The 18,620-nt window shown below is 44.3% G+C and overlaps 1 protein-coding gene across 2 annotated transcripts in view; it reads left to right on the forward strand.

Annotated features, from left to right (window-relative positions):
- Positions 1 to 468: 468 nt before the first annotated feature.
- Positions 469 to 18,620, forward strand: part of IGBP1 (immunoglobulin binding protein 1) — a 33,032-nt gene continuing 14,880 nt past the window's right edge. For both annotated transcript variants that reach the window (XM_003820168.7, XM_063601606.1), the window contains exons 1-6: positions 469 to 721; positions 904 to 1,316; positions 1,706 to 1,999; positions 13,813 to 14,008; positions 15,946 to 16,025; positions 17,400 to 17,512. In XM_003820168.7, the coding sequence (XP_003820216.1) occupies positions 1,129 to 1,316; positions 1,706 to 1,999; positions 13,813 to 14,008; positions 15,946 to 16,025; positions 17,400 to 17,512 (871 nt within the window). In that variant the 5' untranslated portion in view covers positions 469 to 721; positions 904 to 1,128. The remainder of the gene's footprint in view (positions 722 to 903; positions 1,317 to 1,705; positions 2,000 to 13,812; positions 14,009 to 15,945; positions 16,026 to 17,399; positions 17,513 to 18,620) is intronic.

Genomic DNA, 18,620 nt, shown 5'->3' on the forward strand with positions numbered 1-18,620 from the left:
GAAAAAGTATTTACATTTTTCATTCTTTTTTTTTTAATGTCTTTGAAATCTGGGGTGTTTTTTACACTTGCAGCACATCTCGATTCAAAATAGCCACTTTCAAGTGCTTAGTAACCACATGTAGCTAGTAACTACCTACTGAACAATGCTGTTCTGCATTAAGTTGGCTGCTTTCCAAACTGATCACTTTTTTTTTTTATTCAGATAATGACTGATACTGAGTACTCAGGCTAGCCAGAGTGGTGCAAAGATGAGTCAAATTCATTCTGATAAGAGAGATTTGTAAGTCACTAGCAATTATACAGCGTGGTAGGTGCCATGATAGAGATGCATAGAAGAAACCCAGACTTGGCGGCTGAAGGGCACAGGGTGGAAGGCGGTAGAGAGACAAGGAAGGTTGCACAGAAATAACATTTGACGTAGGAACTAAGTGCACGAAGGGAAGCCGGCTGTGCGGTGACCGGAGTTGCAGGTTACCAATCTTGCTGAGGGGGGCTCCACCGGACGCCGGCCTACGGGTCGTAGGCGTGTGTGGGGTGAAGGGGGAAGAGGACGGGAGAGGATTGGCTGGGAGGAACCCGGAGCTCCATCTGGTGGGTGGACGGAAACCGCAGGGGGGCGCTACTTGCACTTCGCGCTCAAGCGACCGGATCTTCAAACCATGGGAGTGGTGCGGCGGCTAGAGTCCCTGGACTCCTCAACCTAGGGAGCTACTCGCGAGGTAAGGGGCGCGCCTGACTGGCTCCTAAAACGCACTCGCTCGTCCGCACTCCTCGCGCTCCGAATTCAGCCTCGCCTCACCCGGGCTTCAGAGCCCACAGAACTTCTCAGCCCCGTGTCGGCGACGAGGAGCTCATGGTAAAACAGCGCCTAGGGTTTTGCTTGTTTGTTTGCTTTTAACAGATGCCTACGACTTGTAACGGGCTGCCTGGTAAAATGAGTCTATGGAAACGGTTGCCAGGGCCGGCTAACAGCGGCTCCCGGAAGTCCTTTGATGCTTTGTTAACAGTGAAGCTACTGGACCAATGAGGTGCTTCTTCCGGTTTTGTCCGCGCTCGCCTAATTCTTCTTTATCAAGGTTGCCTTTGACCCCGGAAAAGAGATCTTCTGGGTTCCTCTCTCCCCAAGATGGCTGCTGAGGACGAGTTACAGCTGCCGCGGCTCCCCGAGCTGTTCGAAACTGGTAAACAGTTACTGGACGAAGTAGAAGTAGCGACTGAACCCGCCGGTTCCCGGATAGTCCAGGAGAAGGTGTTCAAGGGCTTGGACCTCCTTGAGAAGGCTGCCGAAATGTTATCGCAGCTCGACTTGTTCAGGTATGGGGGAAGATAGTAATAATGGCTGAGAACGAAGGTAATAATGGTTACCAAGGGTGGAGCCATTGCGCCTGAGTGGAGGGGACCTTTAGTAGTGAGAACGTTTCGTTCCTACTTACCACTGCGATCTTGTGTACATTGTTTACATTCCCCACCTCTCTTCCCAGATGGTTGATATCTTACGACTCTGCTTCCTAGCGTCTGCTGATTGCATAGGCATTGGGTGTGAGCCCTCAGCCACTTTCATTGAGTGAAACTGGCCGCTGTTCCCCGTGCCTCCTCCCTCTGGTCCACTCCCAGCCCAGCCTCCCACTCCGTCCCCCATTGAAAGCAAGGGCCACAATTTGAATGCCTAGTCAGGCTTCACTGCCTCCTTTTTGCTCTTCCAGCCGAAATGAAGATTTGGAAGAGATTGCTTCCACCGACCTGAAGTACCTTTTGGTGCCAGCGTTTCAAGGAGCCCTCACCATGAAACAAGTCAACCCCAGCAAGCGTCTAGATCATTTGCAGCGGGCTCGAGAACACTTTATAAACTACTTAACTCAGTGCCATTGCTATCATGTGGCAGAGTTTGAGCTGCCCAAAACCATGAACAACTCTGCTGAAAATCACACTGCCAATTCCTCCATGGCTTATCCTAGTCTCGTTGCTATGGCATCTCAAAGACAGGCTAAAATACAGAGGTGGGTCAATAGCTATAATATGAGGCCTGCCCAATGGCAGTGCTTTTCAGGGGCATGCTTTCTTGGCGGGTGGTGGGGGGCCAGAATGGTATGTGTCACTTTCTTGGTTCTTATTGAGCATAGGCCCTAGGGAGAGCAAACTTTCCTGAGTTTTTCCAAGAAGCCTCTGCTTTTGTTGAGATGATTATACCTACTTATCAGACCCTTACTACCTTATGGTTGGCAACAGCAGCAATGTAGTTTAGCAGAGTGTCTCCCAACCTTTTCCACATCACATCATAGCAATGTTCATATGGTACAGTGGGGTAGATGTCTCTGAAAGGCAAAGCTAGGCCATTTTATGGTCCACTGATTGAGGAGCTCTGTTCAGACTACTGGAGTAGATGTGTAACATCCTGAACTGATCTTAGTCCTGGCACAGCTTCATTGTGTGACCTTGGAAAAGTTGCTTACTTTCTTAGGTTTTTTTGTTGTTGTTGTTTGTTTTTTAAACAACATTTAATGGGTGGTCATGATGTCTAGGAACTATGCTAGGCACTGGGGATACAAACTGTATAGGTATTTGTGTGAGTATGAGTGGTCCCTGCCTTGGAGGAGCATACAATCTGGTGAGGAAAACGGGCATAGAAACAGAATATCAATATAAACTGATGTTATGGAGGGATGCACAAGGTACTATGAGAGCAGACAGGAAGGGCACCTAACCAAAGGGAGCAGGAGAGAGGAGAAGAGGTGACTCCTGTGCTGAGTTCTTTAAGGGTAAATAGGAATATCCAGGGGAAGAGGAGAGGAGAGCATTAGCCGGCAGAGTATGTAAAGCCTTAGTAAAGCCACAGAGGCATTAAAGAAACAGTGGTGGGTGGAGATGTGTAGACCGAAAACAGCAGCTATGAGCAATTAGGTGATGGTGGTGGTAAGGGGGAAGGAATGATACTGAAGAATGTTGTAGGGTCCACATCAAGGAGAGCCTGCGATGTGAGGAACGTGAAGAGAAACTTGTTGCTGAGAACTTGGTAAGGTGTTTGAATCCCAGCTCGACGACTGTGATTAATCACTGTGATTTTTGGTAAGTTATTTAATCTTTCAGTACCTTCATTTCCCCAGCTGCAAAATTCAGATAATAATAGGTTCTTCCTCATAAAGTAGTTTATGAGGATTAAAAGAGAAATATATATAAAGCAGTTAGCACAATGTTTGACACAGTAAACACTCAAAGTCAACTATTATTATTTGTGGCTAAGAGTATGGGTCATAGAGTCAGAGACCTGGGTTTGAGATCCAGCTTTACTTATAATCTGTTGGACTTTGGGGAAGTTATTTAACCTAACTGAGCCTCAGCTTTCCTCATATGTGAAATCTAAGTAATAATGGTACAGATGGTCCCCGATTTGCGATGGCTTGTCTTAGAATTTTTTAACTTTATATTGGTGCAGAAGCAATACACAGTCAGGGGAACATCAATAAATTACATGAGTTATTCAACACTTTATTATAAAATAGGCCTTGTGTTAGATGATTTTGCCCAACTGTAGGCTAATATAAGTGTTCTGAGCATGTTGAAGGTAAACTAGGCTAAGCTATGATGTTCAATAAGGTGTATTAAATGCGTTTTCAACTTACCATATTTTCCATTTATGATGGATTTATTGAGATGCAGCCCTATTGTAAGTTGAGATGCATGTGTACCTATCTCAGGGTTAATAAGCACAAATGGGAAAAATCACATAAAACAGCACAATATCTGGCACGTGGTGAGTATTCTGTAAATGTCAGCTGCTATTAGGTAGGACACGCCAAAGAGCTTACTCTGGTTGGTGACTGAGATCCACTGAAGAGTTCTGTTTCTTTTTTCTTTATTATTATTATTATTATTATTATTATTATTATTATACAGAGTTTCGCTCTTGTCACCCAGGCTGGAGTGCAATGGTGCGATCTTGGCTCACTGCAACCTCCACCTCCTGGGTTCAAGCAATTCTGCCTCAGCCTCTCAAGTAGCTGGGATTACAGGCACCTGCCACCACGCCCGGCTAGTTTTTGTATTTTTAGTAGAGATGGGGTTTTGCCGTGCTGGCCAGGCTGGTCTCGAACTCCTGATCTCAGGTGATCTACCCACCTCGGGCTCCCAAAGTGCTGGGATTACAGGTGTGAGCCGCTGTGCCCCGGCTGTTTCTTTTCAAATAGTAGCATGATCACATTTGCATTTTAGCTAGTACACTGTACCAGCAGTTAGGAAACAGTGAGGGAAAAGATTAGACCCAGTTAAGTCACAAAGGTGACTAGGGTTTACTATTGCAATGGTAGAGGGATGGGGGAGTACATTTAGGAGGGTTGAATCTACAGGAAACCTGGTGATCAATTGGTTGTGGGAGGTGAGATAGAAGGAAGCAGCAAGGAAAGATGTCCATGTTTCTGATTTAGGTGGATGGCTGTGAAATTTATTGAGAAGGGGAAAGAGGAAGAAGAGAAGATCGGGGAAGGGGAGAGTATGAATTTAGTATTGAAACATGTTGAGGTTAAGGTGCCTAGGAGATAAGTAGAGGTGTCTGTTAGTCTGAAGCTCAGAGGAGAGGCTTGGTCTAGAGAGCTGAAGATGATTCATTTATTCAGAAATATTTATTAATTGCTTCCTGTGGGGCTGTTCTAGGTGTTAGAGAACCAGATGAAGTCAGTGCTGCTATGGAGCTTTTATTCTGGTGGTAGAGACAAACAGTAAGCTAGTAAATAATGTAATTTCCGCTGGTAAGGACCATGAGGAATAATAAAGTTAGGGGATAGTGAGTGACTGAGGATATGGGCTAGACTGATATGAAATGGAATTTAACATCCTGTCCTTTGTAAGAAGTTGGGGGCGGCCTGTCAGCAGATAATAGGTAGTTTAAACAGTGAGTTTGGTATCCAAATAATTATACAAAAAAAAAAAAAAACTGCAAGAGAAAGATGAGGGAGTGGTCACATCTGGTTGGAGGGATGAAGAAAAGGTTTCAGAACATAATGGCATTTGACACCAGGTGCGGTGGCTTATGCCTGTAATCCCAACACTTCGGGAGGCTGAGGCAGGTGGATCCCTTGAGGTCAGGAGTTCAAGACCAGCCTGGTCAACATGGCAAAACGCCATCTCTGCAAAAAAAAAAAAAAAAAAAAAAATTATCTGGGGGTGGTGATGCACTCCTGTAATCCCAGGTACTCGGGAGGCTGAGGCAGCAGAATCGCCTGAGCCCGGGAGTCGGAGGCTGCAGTGAGCCGAGACTGCGCCATTGCACTCCAGCCTCAGTAATGGAATGAGACTGTGTCTCAAAAAAAAAGAACATAAATGGTATTTGAGATGAGTCTTAAAGGATGGTTAAAAATAGAAATTAGGCTGAGTGCGGTGGCTCATGCCTGTAATCCCAACTCTTTGGGAGGCCAAGGCGGGAGGATTACTTGAGCCCAGGAGTTCAAGACCAGCCTAGGCAACAAAGTAAGACTCTGTCTGTACCAAAAAATAAAAATAAAAAACTAGCCAGGTATGGTGGCACAGGCCTGTAGTCCCAGCTACTCCAGAGGCTGAGCTGAGCTGGGAGGATCACTTGAGCCCCTGGAGGTTGAGGCTGCAGTGAGCTGTGATCGCACCATTGTATTCCAGCCTAGGTGACAGAGCGAGACCCTGTCTCAAAAAAAAAAAAAAAAAAAAAAGATTTTTCTGAATGTAAAAGTAATAGTGCCCATTGTAGAAAGTTTGCAAAACAGAAGAATATTTTTTAAATAAAAAATAAGCCTCAATCCTAGCACTCATAGATGATCATTGTTAACTTTCTGATGTGTTTCCTTTCAGTTACATAGTTATTTAAGCTGATAAATTTGGAATGCTGTAACTATAGCTTTTTATCCTGTTTTTTTAACCTAACATTATACCATGAGCATTTCCTCGTGTCTTTTGAAACCATGATATTGAATGTTCCATGCTCTAGTTGTACCATAATTATTTAATCTGTTATTGTCAAATATTTAGACACTGGTTTTTTGCTATTCTGAGTAATGCCATAAACAAACATCTTTAAATGTATCTGTCACTGTTTCCTTAGGGTAGATTTCTAGAGCCGGTGACTGGGTCAAAGTGTTTGAATATTTTGAGGCTCTTGATATGTGGTAAAAGTGTTGCTTTCTACAATAACAGAGTTTCAGAATATGTTCCATTGCATTTGTCTTGGGTGTTAATACTTAGAAAATCCAATTGGGTGGCCGGGCGCGGTGGCTCACTTTGGGAGCCTGAGGCGGGTGGATCACCTGAGGTCAGGAGTTCGAGACCAGCCTGGCCAATATGGCAAAACCCCATCTCTACTAAAAATACAAAAATTAGCCAGGCATGGTGGCGGGTGCCTGTAATCTCAGGTACTTGGGCGGCTGAGGCAGGAGAATTGCTGGAACCCAGGAGGTGGAGGTTGCAGTGAGCCGAGATCGCACCATTGCACTCCAGCCTGGGCTGGCAACAGCGAGACTCCGTCTCAAAAAAAAAAAAAAAAAGAAAAGAAAAAAGAAAATCCAATTGGGCAAACAGAAAGTATCTATTGTTTTGATTTGCGTTTCTTTGGCCTGCCGCTTTGAACGTTTTTCTTAAATGCCTGACAGATATCAACACTTAACTTTATACTAATGTCTCCCACATTCGTATTACTAGCCCAGACCCCTCCTGACCTTCAGACCCATACTTGCAACACCCTTCCTTCATGGGTGTTTCACAGACATGTCATACCTTGAACCCTTGGCTTTTTAACCCCCAAATGTGCCTCCTCACCCATCTCAGTAAGTGTACCACCATTGACTTAGGTTTTTAAACCAGAAACCTAGGATTTAGCTTCAATTCCTCACTTTTTCTGAATTTTCACATCCAGTCCATCAGCAAAGGCCTGTCCATTCCAGCTACAAAAGGTATCTTCTATCCTTCTATTTCTCTCCATCTCCACTATCATACCTCAGTCTAGGCTACCAGCATTTCTCACCTGAGATAGACAAATCAGCTCCAAGGCCTTGTGTGATCTGCTGCCTGCCTCTTTTCAGTCTGACCATGTATCATTCTCCCCTCGTTCACTAGACTTCAGCCACAATGACCGTCTTTCAGTTCTTTGAATAGACCCAGCTCTGTCCCTCTATAGAATGTCTGTGTGTGCAGTTCTCTTTGCATGGAATGCTCGTCGTATGGCTAATTCTTCATCCTCTAGGTCTCAGCTTAAATGTCACTCCTCAGGCCTTTCCAGATCAGTCTCTTTAAGTAGTTAACAACTATTATTCTCTCTTTGCTTCATGTTTGTTTCCTTCTTGGCACTTGTGTGCAGTCATTTCATGTGTCTTTCTGAGTTTTGTCTCTCTCCCCTACTACAGTATATACTCTATGAGGGCACAAGCCATTTCTTGTTCACTATGTTATGCCTGCCATAGAGCTTGGCATATAGAAGTTCCTCAAACAATGCTTATTGTTGACAAGCAGGAGGAACAAGATGAACAAAAGCCCAAAGCCAGGGTATATTTAGGTATGTTCAAAGACTACCTAATAGTCTGGTTTGGCAGAAGCTAAGAGGAGTATGGTTGCAGCTCTGCATGAAGAAGTGATGTGTATATAAAATACTGAAAAAGAAGAGAGGCAGAGGGAGAAATACAAGTTAGCATGTTATAATAGTACTTTAAATAGGAAGAAGTGATAAAAAATGAAGTTATAGCCATCAGAGATACTACTTTTGCAAGAATAGTTTACACGGTTAGAAAACAAATTACTCAGATCCTTATTTAGTTTCCAGAAGTCCCCCAACCCATGCCTTTAGATACTGAGGCCATCTTACATAAAACAGCTGAATGGTATGTCCTCTGTCTCAAAACCTGTTTCTTCATGTATGTCCTCTATTTCCCATATTTGAGGAGTATGAGTCTGCTTCAGTAACAGCACCTCCATCCTTTTGAGAGAAACAGAGAAGTGGATGCTGGGTAAGTAATGAGTCTAGTTTTGGATTTACTGAATTTAGGTCCTAAAGTGACAACTGGATAGTCATTTCCATAGACACATTTACTTGAAATGTGCAAGTAAAATTTATGAGACTGTTTTGTGACTGATGTGAAAAATTTAGGAGGCCTGTGCTTTCGTTGGTGTAGATGAGTTTGCCAAGGAAAAACATGCAGACAGAAAAAAAGTCAAGGATAAAACTTTGGGGCAAGTTAAGGGAGAAGGAAGAGGAAGGAAAGAGCAATCAGAAACTCAGTAAGGTGGCTGGGCGCGGTCTCTCACACCTGTAATCCCAGCACTTTGGGAGACTGAGGTGGGTAGATCACAAGGTCAGGAGTTCAAGACCAGCCTGGCCAAGGTGCGGAAACCCCGTCTGTACTAAAAATACAAAAAAATTTAGCTGGGCCTGGTGGTAGGCACCTGTAATCCCAGCTACTCGGGAGGCTGTGGCAGGAGAATCGCTTGAACCCGGGAGGTGGAGGTTGCAATGAGCCAAGATTGCGCCACTGCACTCTAGCCTGGGCGACAGAGCAAGACCCTGTTGCAAAAAAAAAAAAAAGAAACTCAGTAAGGTACAGGTACTTAAAGGAGCCTGGAAAAGAGAAAACAAGTGTTATGTCCTCCTTGAAGCCTTTCCCTGATTATCTTCCCTCCCAGATACCATGGCATTTAGTTCATGTTACTTATCACAGTATAACTATCTGTCAGTCTCTAGACTTGAAACTCCTCAAGGTCAGAGACCTTGACTGATTGTATCTCAGTATACTAATTATGTCATTGTATATAATTGCATCCCTTGGTGCTTAACCCAGTAATTGGATCATAGTGGGTACTTGGAGGTGTCTTTGGGAGAGACAGAGTGGTCATAAAAAAGATGGAAGCAAAATGCTGTAGCGGAAAAAGCCTAGACTTAGGATTCAGACCTGGGGTAACTAATCCAATTTCTACCACTTAATAGATGTGGCATCATTTAGCAACCCCCCACCAGCCTCAATTTCTTTATCAGCTAACAGTGTATTGCTGCTTACAAAGCACTCTGATGTGTGTTTTTCCATTTGATCCTTTTAACAACCCCATGAAATAGACATTCTTATCCCCATTTTAGAGATTAAAAAAAAGGGGGGGGCTCTGAGAATTGAATTGCCCAAAGTTACATAGCTAGTAAGTGGCTAGGTTAGGATTTAAACCCAGGTCTTCAAATTCCCAGTTCTAGTATCATTCCCACTGTAGCACAGAAAAGAGAAGAGTAGGCCAGGTGTGGTGGCTCATTCCTGCAATCCCAGCACTTTGGGAGGACAAGGCGGGCAGATTGTTTGAGTCTATAAGTTCGAGACCAGCCTGGGCAATATGGTGAAACCCTGTCTCTACAAGAAATACAAAAATTAGCTGGATCATGGTGCACACCTGTAGTCCCAGCCACTCAGGAGGCTGAGGTTGGAGGATGGCTTGAGTCTGAGAGGTTGAGGCTGCAGTGAGCTGTGATCACACCACTGTACTCAAGCCTGGGTGACAGAGTAGAGACCCTGTCTCAAAAATAAAGAGAAGAGTGATCATTTGAAAGGGTAGAAAAATGAGTTGAGGGAAAGTGTTTCTAAGACAGGGGAAAGGCACCAGTAGAGTGAAAAACTAGCTGCTAATGACCAGGAGGATGATCAATAAATAGAGTGAGGTCCGGAAGAATGTGTGGGGGGTACTAGATTGATAACAAAAGTGGAGTGGTAAAGACATTACCTTTGGTTGGGCACAGTGGCTTGTGCCTTTAATCACAGCACTTTGGGAGGCTGAGGCAGGAGGGTCATTTGAGGCAGGAGTTCAAGATCAGCCTGGGCAACGTAGTGAGACCCCCGTCTCTACAAAAAAATTAAAAATTAGCTGGGCATGGTGATGTGTGCCTGTAGTCTTAGCTACTCGGGAGGCTGAGGTGAGAGGATCACTTGAGCCCAGGAGCTGGAGGCCAAAGTGAGCCGTCATCACACCACTGCACTCCAGCCTGCGCAACGAAGTGAGACCAAAACAAAAAAAAACACAAAGATATTACCTTGGAAATGGCTTGGTAGAGACAGATTCAGCTCCTTAAAGACAACAGTAAAAGAGGAAGAGTGAAGTTATAGAGTTGTTTTTTTTGTTGTTGTTGTTTTTTTTGTGAGACAGAGTTTCACTCTTGTTGCCCAGGCTGGAGTGCAGTGGCGCGACCTCGGCTCACTGCAAGCTCCGCCTCCCGGGTTCAAGCCATTCTCCTGCCTCAGCCTCCGAGTAGCTGGGACTACAGGCGCCCACGACCAAACCCGGCTGATTTTTTGTACTTTTAGTAGAGGTGGGGTTTCACTGTGTTAGCCAGGATGGTCTCGATCTCCTGACCTTGTGATCCACCCACCTCAGCCTCCCAAAGTGCTGGGATTACAGGCGTGAGCCACTGCGCCCGGCCGAGATGGGGTTTTTCCTTGTTAGGCCGGTCTCGAACTCCCGACCTCAGGCGATCCGCCTGCCTCGGCCTCCCAAAGTGCTGGGATTACAGGCATGAGCCACCATTCCCGGCCAGTTACAGAGATTTTATGGTGAAGAGGGAAATTGAATTCCACATTGGCTGGCCATCTGGTGAGTGTGATGGTGATAATAGTCTTCACAAAAGATGAACAAAAGGATGGCTGAGCAAGGGTGACCACTCAGCCAAAGTTTGACAATAGTGATTTGTAGTTGACCCATTTGATACAAGTTTCTAATTCCTTAACTCTCTTCAACAGCTTGGGAACAGAGAAAGGGAATGGAAGTTGCCCAGGGTCAGAAGGGTTACAAGGATAGGGGACTCTAGGGTAACAGGGAGTATTTCCATGTAATGGCCCACCATGGAGAATCCATAACAGTGATGAAGGTCTAAGACAGTAGTTTTCCATATGTTCCTTGGAGCCCTAAAATTTCACTGCAATGCCTGGGGGTTGGGGGGGCGGGTGTTGACAGCCCTCCTGATTTAACCAAGGTAAATTTTACTTGTTTATTAATTATGGGAGTTCCGTGGCATCTCTCATTAGAAGAAAAGGTTCTTTTACTAAGACAAAACAGTTTTAAAAACACTGGCCCAAATGAACAAGTGTTGAGTTCGAAGTTTAAAAGATGATGAGCAGGCTGGGCGCGGTGACTCACGCCTGGAACGCGCTTTGAGAGGCTAAGGCAGGCAGATCATCTGACGTCAGGAGTTCAAGACCAGCCTGGCCAACATGGCAAAACCCCATCTCTACTAAAAATACAAAAATTAGCTGGGTGTGGTGGTGCACACCTATAATCCCAGCTACTTGGGAGGCTGAGGCAGGAGAATCACTTGAACCCAGGAGGTGGAGGTTGCAGTGAGCTGAAATTGTGCGGCTGCACTCCAGCCTGGGTGACAGAACAAGACTCTATCTCAAAAACAAACAAACAAACAAAGATGATGAGCAAAGTCATAGAAGCTAGGAAGTAGAAGAAAAGGAAGGAGCAGAGTGCAGTAGTTAGGCCTTAAGCATGCAGAGAATGGGAAAAGAAACAAAAGAACCTTATTCAGAGGACTACTAGACTAACCCTGAATTTACCCTGAATTATATCACCCTAAGGTCCTCGTATGTTATTTTTTTCCCGTGACTTAGGTACATCCAGGAAAGAGGGTTGGGGATAGGAGTGAGATTGGAGTTAAACATTCTCAAGTAATATCTCTGATAGCATTCATGAACTAGGAATTGTAGTTCTTTGTAGTGTTTTACTCAAAAAGCTTCTTAGGATGATGATGTGTCAGTTATTTGTAACATTATAGTAAATGTCCACTTGTTAGGTAAAAGGAACAGAAGAGCCTAAACATTTTTATAATAGCCTTTTCAGAACAGTGGTTCTTGACTTTTTTTTTTTTTTTTTTTTTTTTTTTTTGAGATGGAGTCTCACTCTGTTGCCAGGCTGGAATGCAGTGGCACGATCTCGGCTCACTGCAACCTCTCACTCCCTGGTTCAAGCGATTTTCCTGCCTCAGCCTCCTGAGTAGCTGGAATTACAGGCACCTGCCACCACATCCAGCTAATTTTTGTATTTTTAGTAGAGATGGGGTTTCACCATGTTGGCCAGGGTGGTCTTGATCTCCTGACCTCATGATGCACCCACCTCAGCCTCCCAAAGTCCTGGGATTACAGGGCTGAGCCACTGTGCCCGGCCGGTTCTTGACTTTTCATGGGTCATGGACCCCTTGCCCCTTTGATAATTTGATAAAATCTATAAAAATTTCTCAGCCAAAAAAAAAAAGAAGAAAGAAAAAGAAAGCATACAGGTAGAGTTCTGTATAAAATTTGTGGGAGTTCAAGGACCACCCCCACCACACTGAACTCTCTGTGGACTTCAGCTTAAGACCCCCTGATTTGGGTGAAGACCTACAGAGGAACATCTGATTCTGGAGAGTCTAAAGTGGGATTTCAAGCAGAGATATTTCAAGATACGTCTCTTGGAAATCTTGATGTTTTTCCTTGACTTCTCTCTTTCCTTCAGGCTCTTACATCCAATAAATCAACAAATCCTATCTATTTTATATTTTAAATATACCCACATCCCACTATCTCCATCACTACCTTCCTATTTCAGGTCACCATCTCTCACTTGGATTGTGGCAGTATCCTCTTAATTGCTTTCCCTGCTTATATCCTTGCCTCATAGCCCCCACAGCCCATACTCCACACAACAGCCAGAGTGGCCCATATTTTTAAAAGTCTTTTTATGTCACTCTATTCATGTCATGTATTCAAAAGCCTCCAGTGGCTTTCCCATTCAAAATACCATGATATTTGATATTTGGTTATTGTGACCTACCAGGTTCTACACATTATGGCCCTGGCTATGTCTGACCTCATTTTCTATCACTCTTTTTTATCTCAGCCATACTGGCCACCTTGTTATTTCTCAGCCATGTCAGGCCAGGCACGCTCCCACCTCACAGCCCTCGTATTTGCTTTTATTCCTTAGCATACTCTTCTAGATATTGGCATAGTTATTTTCCTGAAGTCTTTGTTCACTGTCATCTCTTCAGAGAGGTCTCTTCTGACTACCTTGTATATAATAGCACCGCTACTCTTCCACCATCACTGTATGCATTTGACCTTACTTTTTGCTCTTTCATAGCACTGATCACGACCTAACTCATCTATTTCTTTTTGTCTACTCCCACTGGAATGAATGCTTCATGAGACCAAGGACTTTTATATGCTGCTGTGTCTCCAGCACTGAGAATGGTGCCTGTCACACAATAGGTACTCAGTAGACATTTGTCAGATGACATACTAGAATGCATCCTGAAAAAGAAAGGCAGCCAGGGTGGTTATGAGTCTTCAGATGATAAAAGGATGAGCCAGAAGAGCTGGGAAAGTTTTGCCCAGAAGAAAAAAAGAGTTGATCATTTTTTAGGCTGTTTCACAAGGCATTCCTGCATCAGTGGCAGGTAAATGACCCCTAAGATTCTATGATTTTTTTGAAGGTGTAGTTCCCAAAATGGAAGCATCACAGGAAGCACTGTGTTGCGATACTAAGCACCCACCCTAGTAAAGGCCAGTATAATCAAATGACTAAGGTACTCATCTTCCCTAAAGGACTTGCTGAGATCCGGTTACTTCTGTATTTTTCTGGCTTCAGAAGGTACTCCTCAGCCCCTGCTGGGCCCTAACTTGTCATCTGAGGGAACTGCCTGGTGGCTAATTCTGGGGTATAGAATCTATATCCCTGCCAAGGTGGAAATTGGTATGCTTACTACCCTATCATTTGCAAAGGTAAAATCTTATTGAGGCCTTCTTTTGAAGGAATACCTCTTCATTTGTAAGTTCATGGGTAATGCTTTTCTGTGGAACAGATACAAGCAGAAGAAGGAGTTGGAGCATAGGTTGTCTGCAATGAAATCTGCTGTGGAAAGTGGTCAAGCAGATGATGAGCGTGTTCGTGAATATTATCTTCTTCACCTTCAGAGGTGGATTGATATCAGCTTAGAAGAGATTGAGAGCATTGACCAGGAAATAAAGATCCTGAGAGAAAGAGACTCTTCAAGAGAGGTAAGCCTGGCCAGAGAAATCTACTGCCAGAGATTTGAGTATTCTACAGGAGATCAAATTAAGATCCTTTTAAGTCTCCATAAAATCACTGTTTTTATCAAGATGAGTATAGAAAGGCCGAAGGGTCACTAAGGTAGCTTTCTCTTTAATTTAATGTGTTCCCCAGTGCTTTTTAATCTGTAACACACTTGTAGTCATTTGTAATTTTGTGGTATACCATGGGGGACAGAAATGTCTCTGAAATAAACATTGGTTTTGGTTGTGGAAAGCTGTGGCTGCTGAGGGTAGGCATAGGGAGTTAAACCTTTAAAATCTGTGCTAACTGGCCACCACGGTGGCTCATGCCTGTAATCCCAGCACTTTGGAATGCCGAGGCGGGTAGATCACTTGAGGCCCGGAGTTTGAGACCAGCCTGGCCAACATGGCGAAACCCCCTCTACTAAAAATAGCCGGGTGTGGTGGTGCGCGTCTGTGATCCCAGCTACTCGGGAGGCTGAGGCAGGAGAATTGCTTGAGCCTGGGAGGCAGAGGTTGCAGTGAGCTGAGATCATGCCACTGCACTCCAGCCTGGGTGACAGAATGAGACTCCATCTCAAAAAAAAAAAAAATTGTGCTGACTGTAATGAAGGGGAAGAGAGGAAGAGGATGGGAATGGAGAAGAAAGGTAGAACTGGAGGAGAGGGAGAAAAGAGTAGGAAGAGTCTGAAATAAAAGACCAGGGGGATATGCTTAGGTTGGAGGAGGAATTAGAATTTAACCTTGCCACAATGATGCACTGTCACACCTTTAGATTACCCACGTAGGAGACACAGCAAGGGCATTTCCATGCACAGAATGTCCAGTAAACTGGTAAAGAAACCTGGTGTAACAGCTTTGGCTATCTTTGAACATCATAACCCTGTTTTGGAGCTGCTGCTTCAAAAGAATAGGCTCTGCTGCCACTTGTTCTTTGGTTCAGGACACAACATGAATTGGGTTGAATTTATCAGCAAGTCACAGGCGTTTATTTAAGTCCTCAGAGAAACCTCTTCCTAATTTGATTTGTACTAATTAGCCCAGGAGCTCTTGCCTCAGGATAACATCAACCTAGTTCTTCATGTTAAGAGATCAAAGAATGAACAATTAATATTCTAAGGTTGTAAGGCCCCTTGAGCATGTCTAGATGAGTGCTTTTCAAGCATTTTGAGGCTGGACTTTTCTGGGTCCTGCCCTGTCCCTTTCTTTGTGTGTGGGTTTTTTGTTTTTTCTTGTTCATTTGTTTGTTTGTTGTAATCGTTGTGTTGTTGTTGTTTTAATGTGCTTTCATGTGGTATTGGAATTGGTTCTGAAAGTGATCGAGCTAGAACTAAGTGAGCACCTTTTCTTTAACCATCCTTTGTTTCAGCATGCCCCTAGAAAGCCAAGGTTCCTTGAAACTTTTCTATATACGTCTATATGGAAACTACTAACCAATCCTTCTCCCTTTCATTTGGGAACGTTGACTTCTAAAGCACCGTAGAAGTTCTTGACAATTAAGTGCATAAGTACATTGGAAGAGGTTTTAGAAGGGTCGTAGTGATTCAACTTTTTAACTGAAGGCCAGGCTGAAGAAAGGGGCTTCAAGTTCAGCTCAAGGGATTTAGATGGAACATGGAAGAGGGCTTTGGACTCTCCTTCTTTGGACAGGGTATTTTAAAGCCGAGTAATTTTTTACTTCTAGTGACATGATTCCTGGGAGAACTTTCTCTTTCTTTCTTTTTTGCAAGGTACTCAGGCCCCCTCAGGAGAGCTAAGGAATCTCTACCATTAGTGTTCTGCTGCTATATCTTAGAGACTGATAAATAGAAAGTGAGTGAATTTTGAATCCAGAGCTTTTCAAGCACCTGAAGACTTAAGAGCCCGTATGGTACGTTGGGTAAAATGGCAAATTCACCTCTCATAATTAATTTCCTTCTTAGGCATCAACTTCTAACTCATCTCGCCAGGAGAGGCCTCCAGTGAAACCCTTCATTCTCACTCGGAACACGGCCCAAGCCAAGTAGGTGGTACTAGAAAGTTTGCTTTGCAGCCCTCTGCTTTTATGGTTCAATGTGGCAATTCATTAGTGACCCACAGACTGAGTGGTGTTGAAAAGTCATGATCTTGGGTGGGCGAGGTGGCTCGTGCCTGTAATCCCAGCACTTTGGGAGGCTGAGGCGGGCGGATCACCTGAGGTTGGGAGTTCGAGACCAGCCTGACCAACATGGAGAAACCCTGTCTCTACTAAAAATACAAAATTAGCCGGACGTGATGGCACATGCCTGTAATCCCGGCTACTGGGGAGGCTGAGGCAGGAGAATCACTTGAACCTGGGAGGGGGAGGTTGTGGTGAGCCGAGATCGTGCCATTGCACTCCAGCCTGGGCAACAAGAGCGAGACTCCGTCTCAAAAAAAAAAAAAAAAAAAAGTCATGATCTCACTTACGGAAGTTGTTCTTTTATCTAAGGGATGTTATCTTTCCTGAAACTTTCTCCATGTCTGTGTTCCTCAGACACTTCCTTCACAAACTCAAGCTTAAAAATAGGCACACATGGGCCAGGCGTGGTGGCTCACGCCTGTAATCCCAGCCCTTTGGGAGGTCGAGGCAGGTGGATCACCTGAGGTCAGGAGTTCGAGACCAGCCTGACCAACATGGCAAAACCCCGTCTCTACTAAAAGTAGGAAAATAAGCCAGGCGTATTGGCAGGCACCTGTAATCCCAGCTACTCGGGAGGCTGAGGCAGGAGAATTGCATGAACCCAGGAGGTGGAGGTTACAATGAGCTGAGATCACCCCACTACCCTCCAGCCTGGTCGACAGAGCAAGACTCCATCTCAAAAAAAAAAAAAAAAAAAACACACATGTAAACAAGCAAATAAAACAAAAAAGGAAAATAATTGAATGGAGAATTGTATACTTTAAAGTTTTTTTTTATTATTACATTATTGGCACTCTTCCTGCCTTCAGCTACGATTCTCAAAAGGACATATTTGCCTCCCTATGATTTAATTCTGAGTTCTTGAGATATGTTTCCCTAGGGTGGCAGGAGTCTCCTTGTTTTCTGTACCTTTCAGAGTCACCAACTATAAATACCCATTCCACGGTGTCTTCACTGCTTTGTGGAGCATTGCCCTCTGGGATTGCTTAATGGGAGATGATCCTGGGCTATTTATCTTCTCATGAAAGCTCTTGACTTTAATGCCCCTTTCTGGATGCCTCTTTTTACATATCCTCCCATGAGTTTGTACAACTCCTCAGAAGTTGACTGGGTAGGGAACAAGGCTGAAACGGACACAGACTTTGTTGTTAGAGAGACTTTTTATAGTACTGGGTTTTTTTTGTTATTTTTGTTTTTTTGTTTCTTTGTTTTCTAAATGCAGTGTAATTTTTGCAGAGTATTTGGAGCTGGTTATCCAAGTCTGGCAACTATGACGGTGAGTGACTGGTATGAGCAACATCGGAAATATGGAGCATTACCGGATCAGGGAATAGCCAAGGCAGCACCAGGTATGACGGGGTAGGAGGGAAATAGTTGTACCACTGGTCTTTTACTCCCTGGCAATTAAGTTCTTACCAAGTATAGTTGCCCTTTAGGAACAGAAATAGTGGGGACAAAGATTCTGAGTAATAGAAAGATTCTAGACAGTATTATGTTTATTATTAAATAGCAAATGGTTATGGGAGGATGGGGACAGTGATAGCATAGTTTGTAAATCTCTCCAAATGTCATGACATAAAAACAGAGCAGCTGTGTAGAAAACTCAATCTATGGATAGCAGTTCCGCATCTGGTAATGGCAGAGTAGGTTGTATCAGGCCAGCCCCTCATACAGGATAACAATTACAAACTGAACAAAATATTTTAAAAACCAACTACCTGAAGGTACTGGAAAGTCACCAAAAGCAGGTGTAAGCTGAAGGGCAGTCAACACTTAGAAGGAGGAAATGATACTTGGAATTCATTGAGGGCAGGGACTTTGACTTACTGTACCTTTAGTGCCCAACTTGGTAATTGGATCATAGTGGGTACTTGGAATTGTCTTTGGAAGGGGAAGATGAAGAGGGTGGCCACCAAAAAGGTGGAAGCAATAGGGTATAACCGAAAAAGTATGGACAGACCTGGGTGAACAGTCCAACTCCTGTCACTTTTTTTTTTTTTTTTTTTGAGACGAAGTCTCGCTCTTGCCCCCCAGGCTGGAGTGCAATGGCGCGATCTTGGCTCACTGCAACCTACGCCTCCCGGGTTCAAGCAATTCTCCTGCCTCAGCCTCCCGAGTAGCTGGGAATACAGGCGCCTGCCACCACGCCTGGCTAATTTTTGTATTTTTAGTAGAGATGGGGTTTCACCATGTTGGCCAGGCTGGTCTCGAACTCCTGACCTCAGGTGATCGGCCCACCTCGGCCTCCCAAAGTGCTGGGATTACAGGCGTGAACCACCGCGCCTGGCCCTCCTATCACTTAATAGATGGAATATCTTAGTCCCTCTGAGCTTCAGTTTCCTTATCTCATATATTATCCCATTTGATCCTTTTCAAAAAGGAAAAATAGAGACAGGGTCTCACTGTGTTTTCCAAGCTGGTCTCAAACTCCTGGGCTCAAGCAATCCTGCCTCAGCC

The sequence above is a fragment of the Pan paniscus genome, chromosome X (genome assembly GCF_029289425.2).
Source record: "Pan paniscus chromosome X, NHGRI_mPanPan1-v2.0_pri, whole genome shotgun sequence".
Classification (NCBI taxonomy): Eukaryota; Metazoa; Chordata; class Mammalia; order Primates; family Hominidae; genus Pan; species Pan paniscus.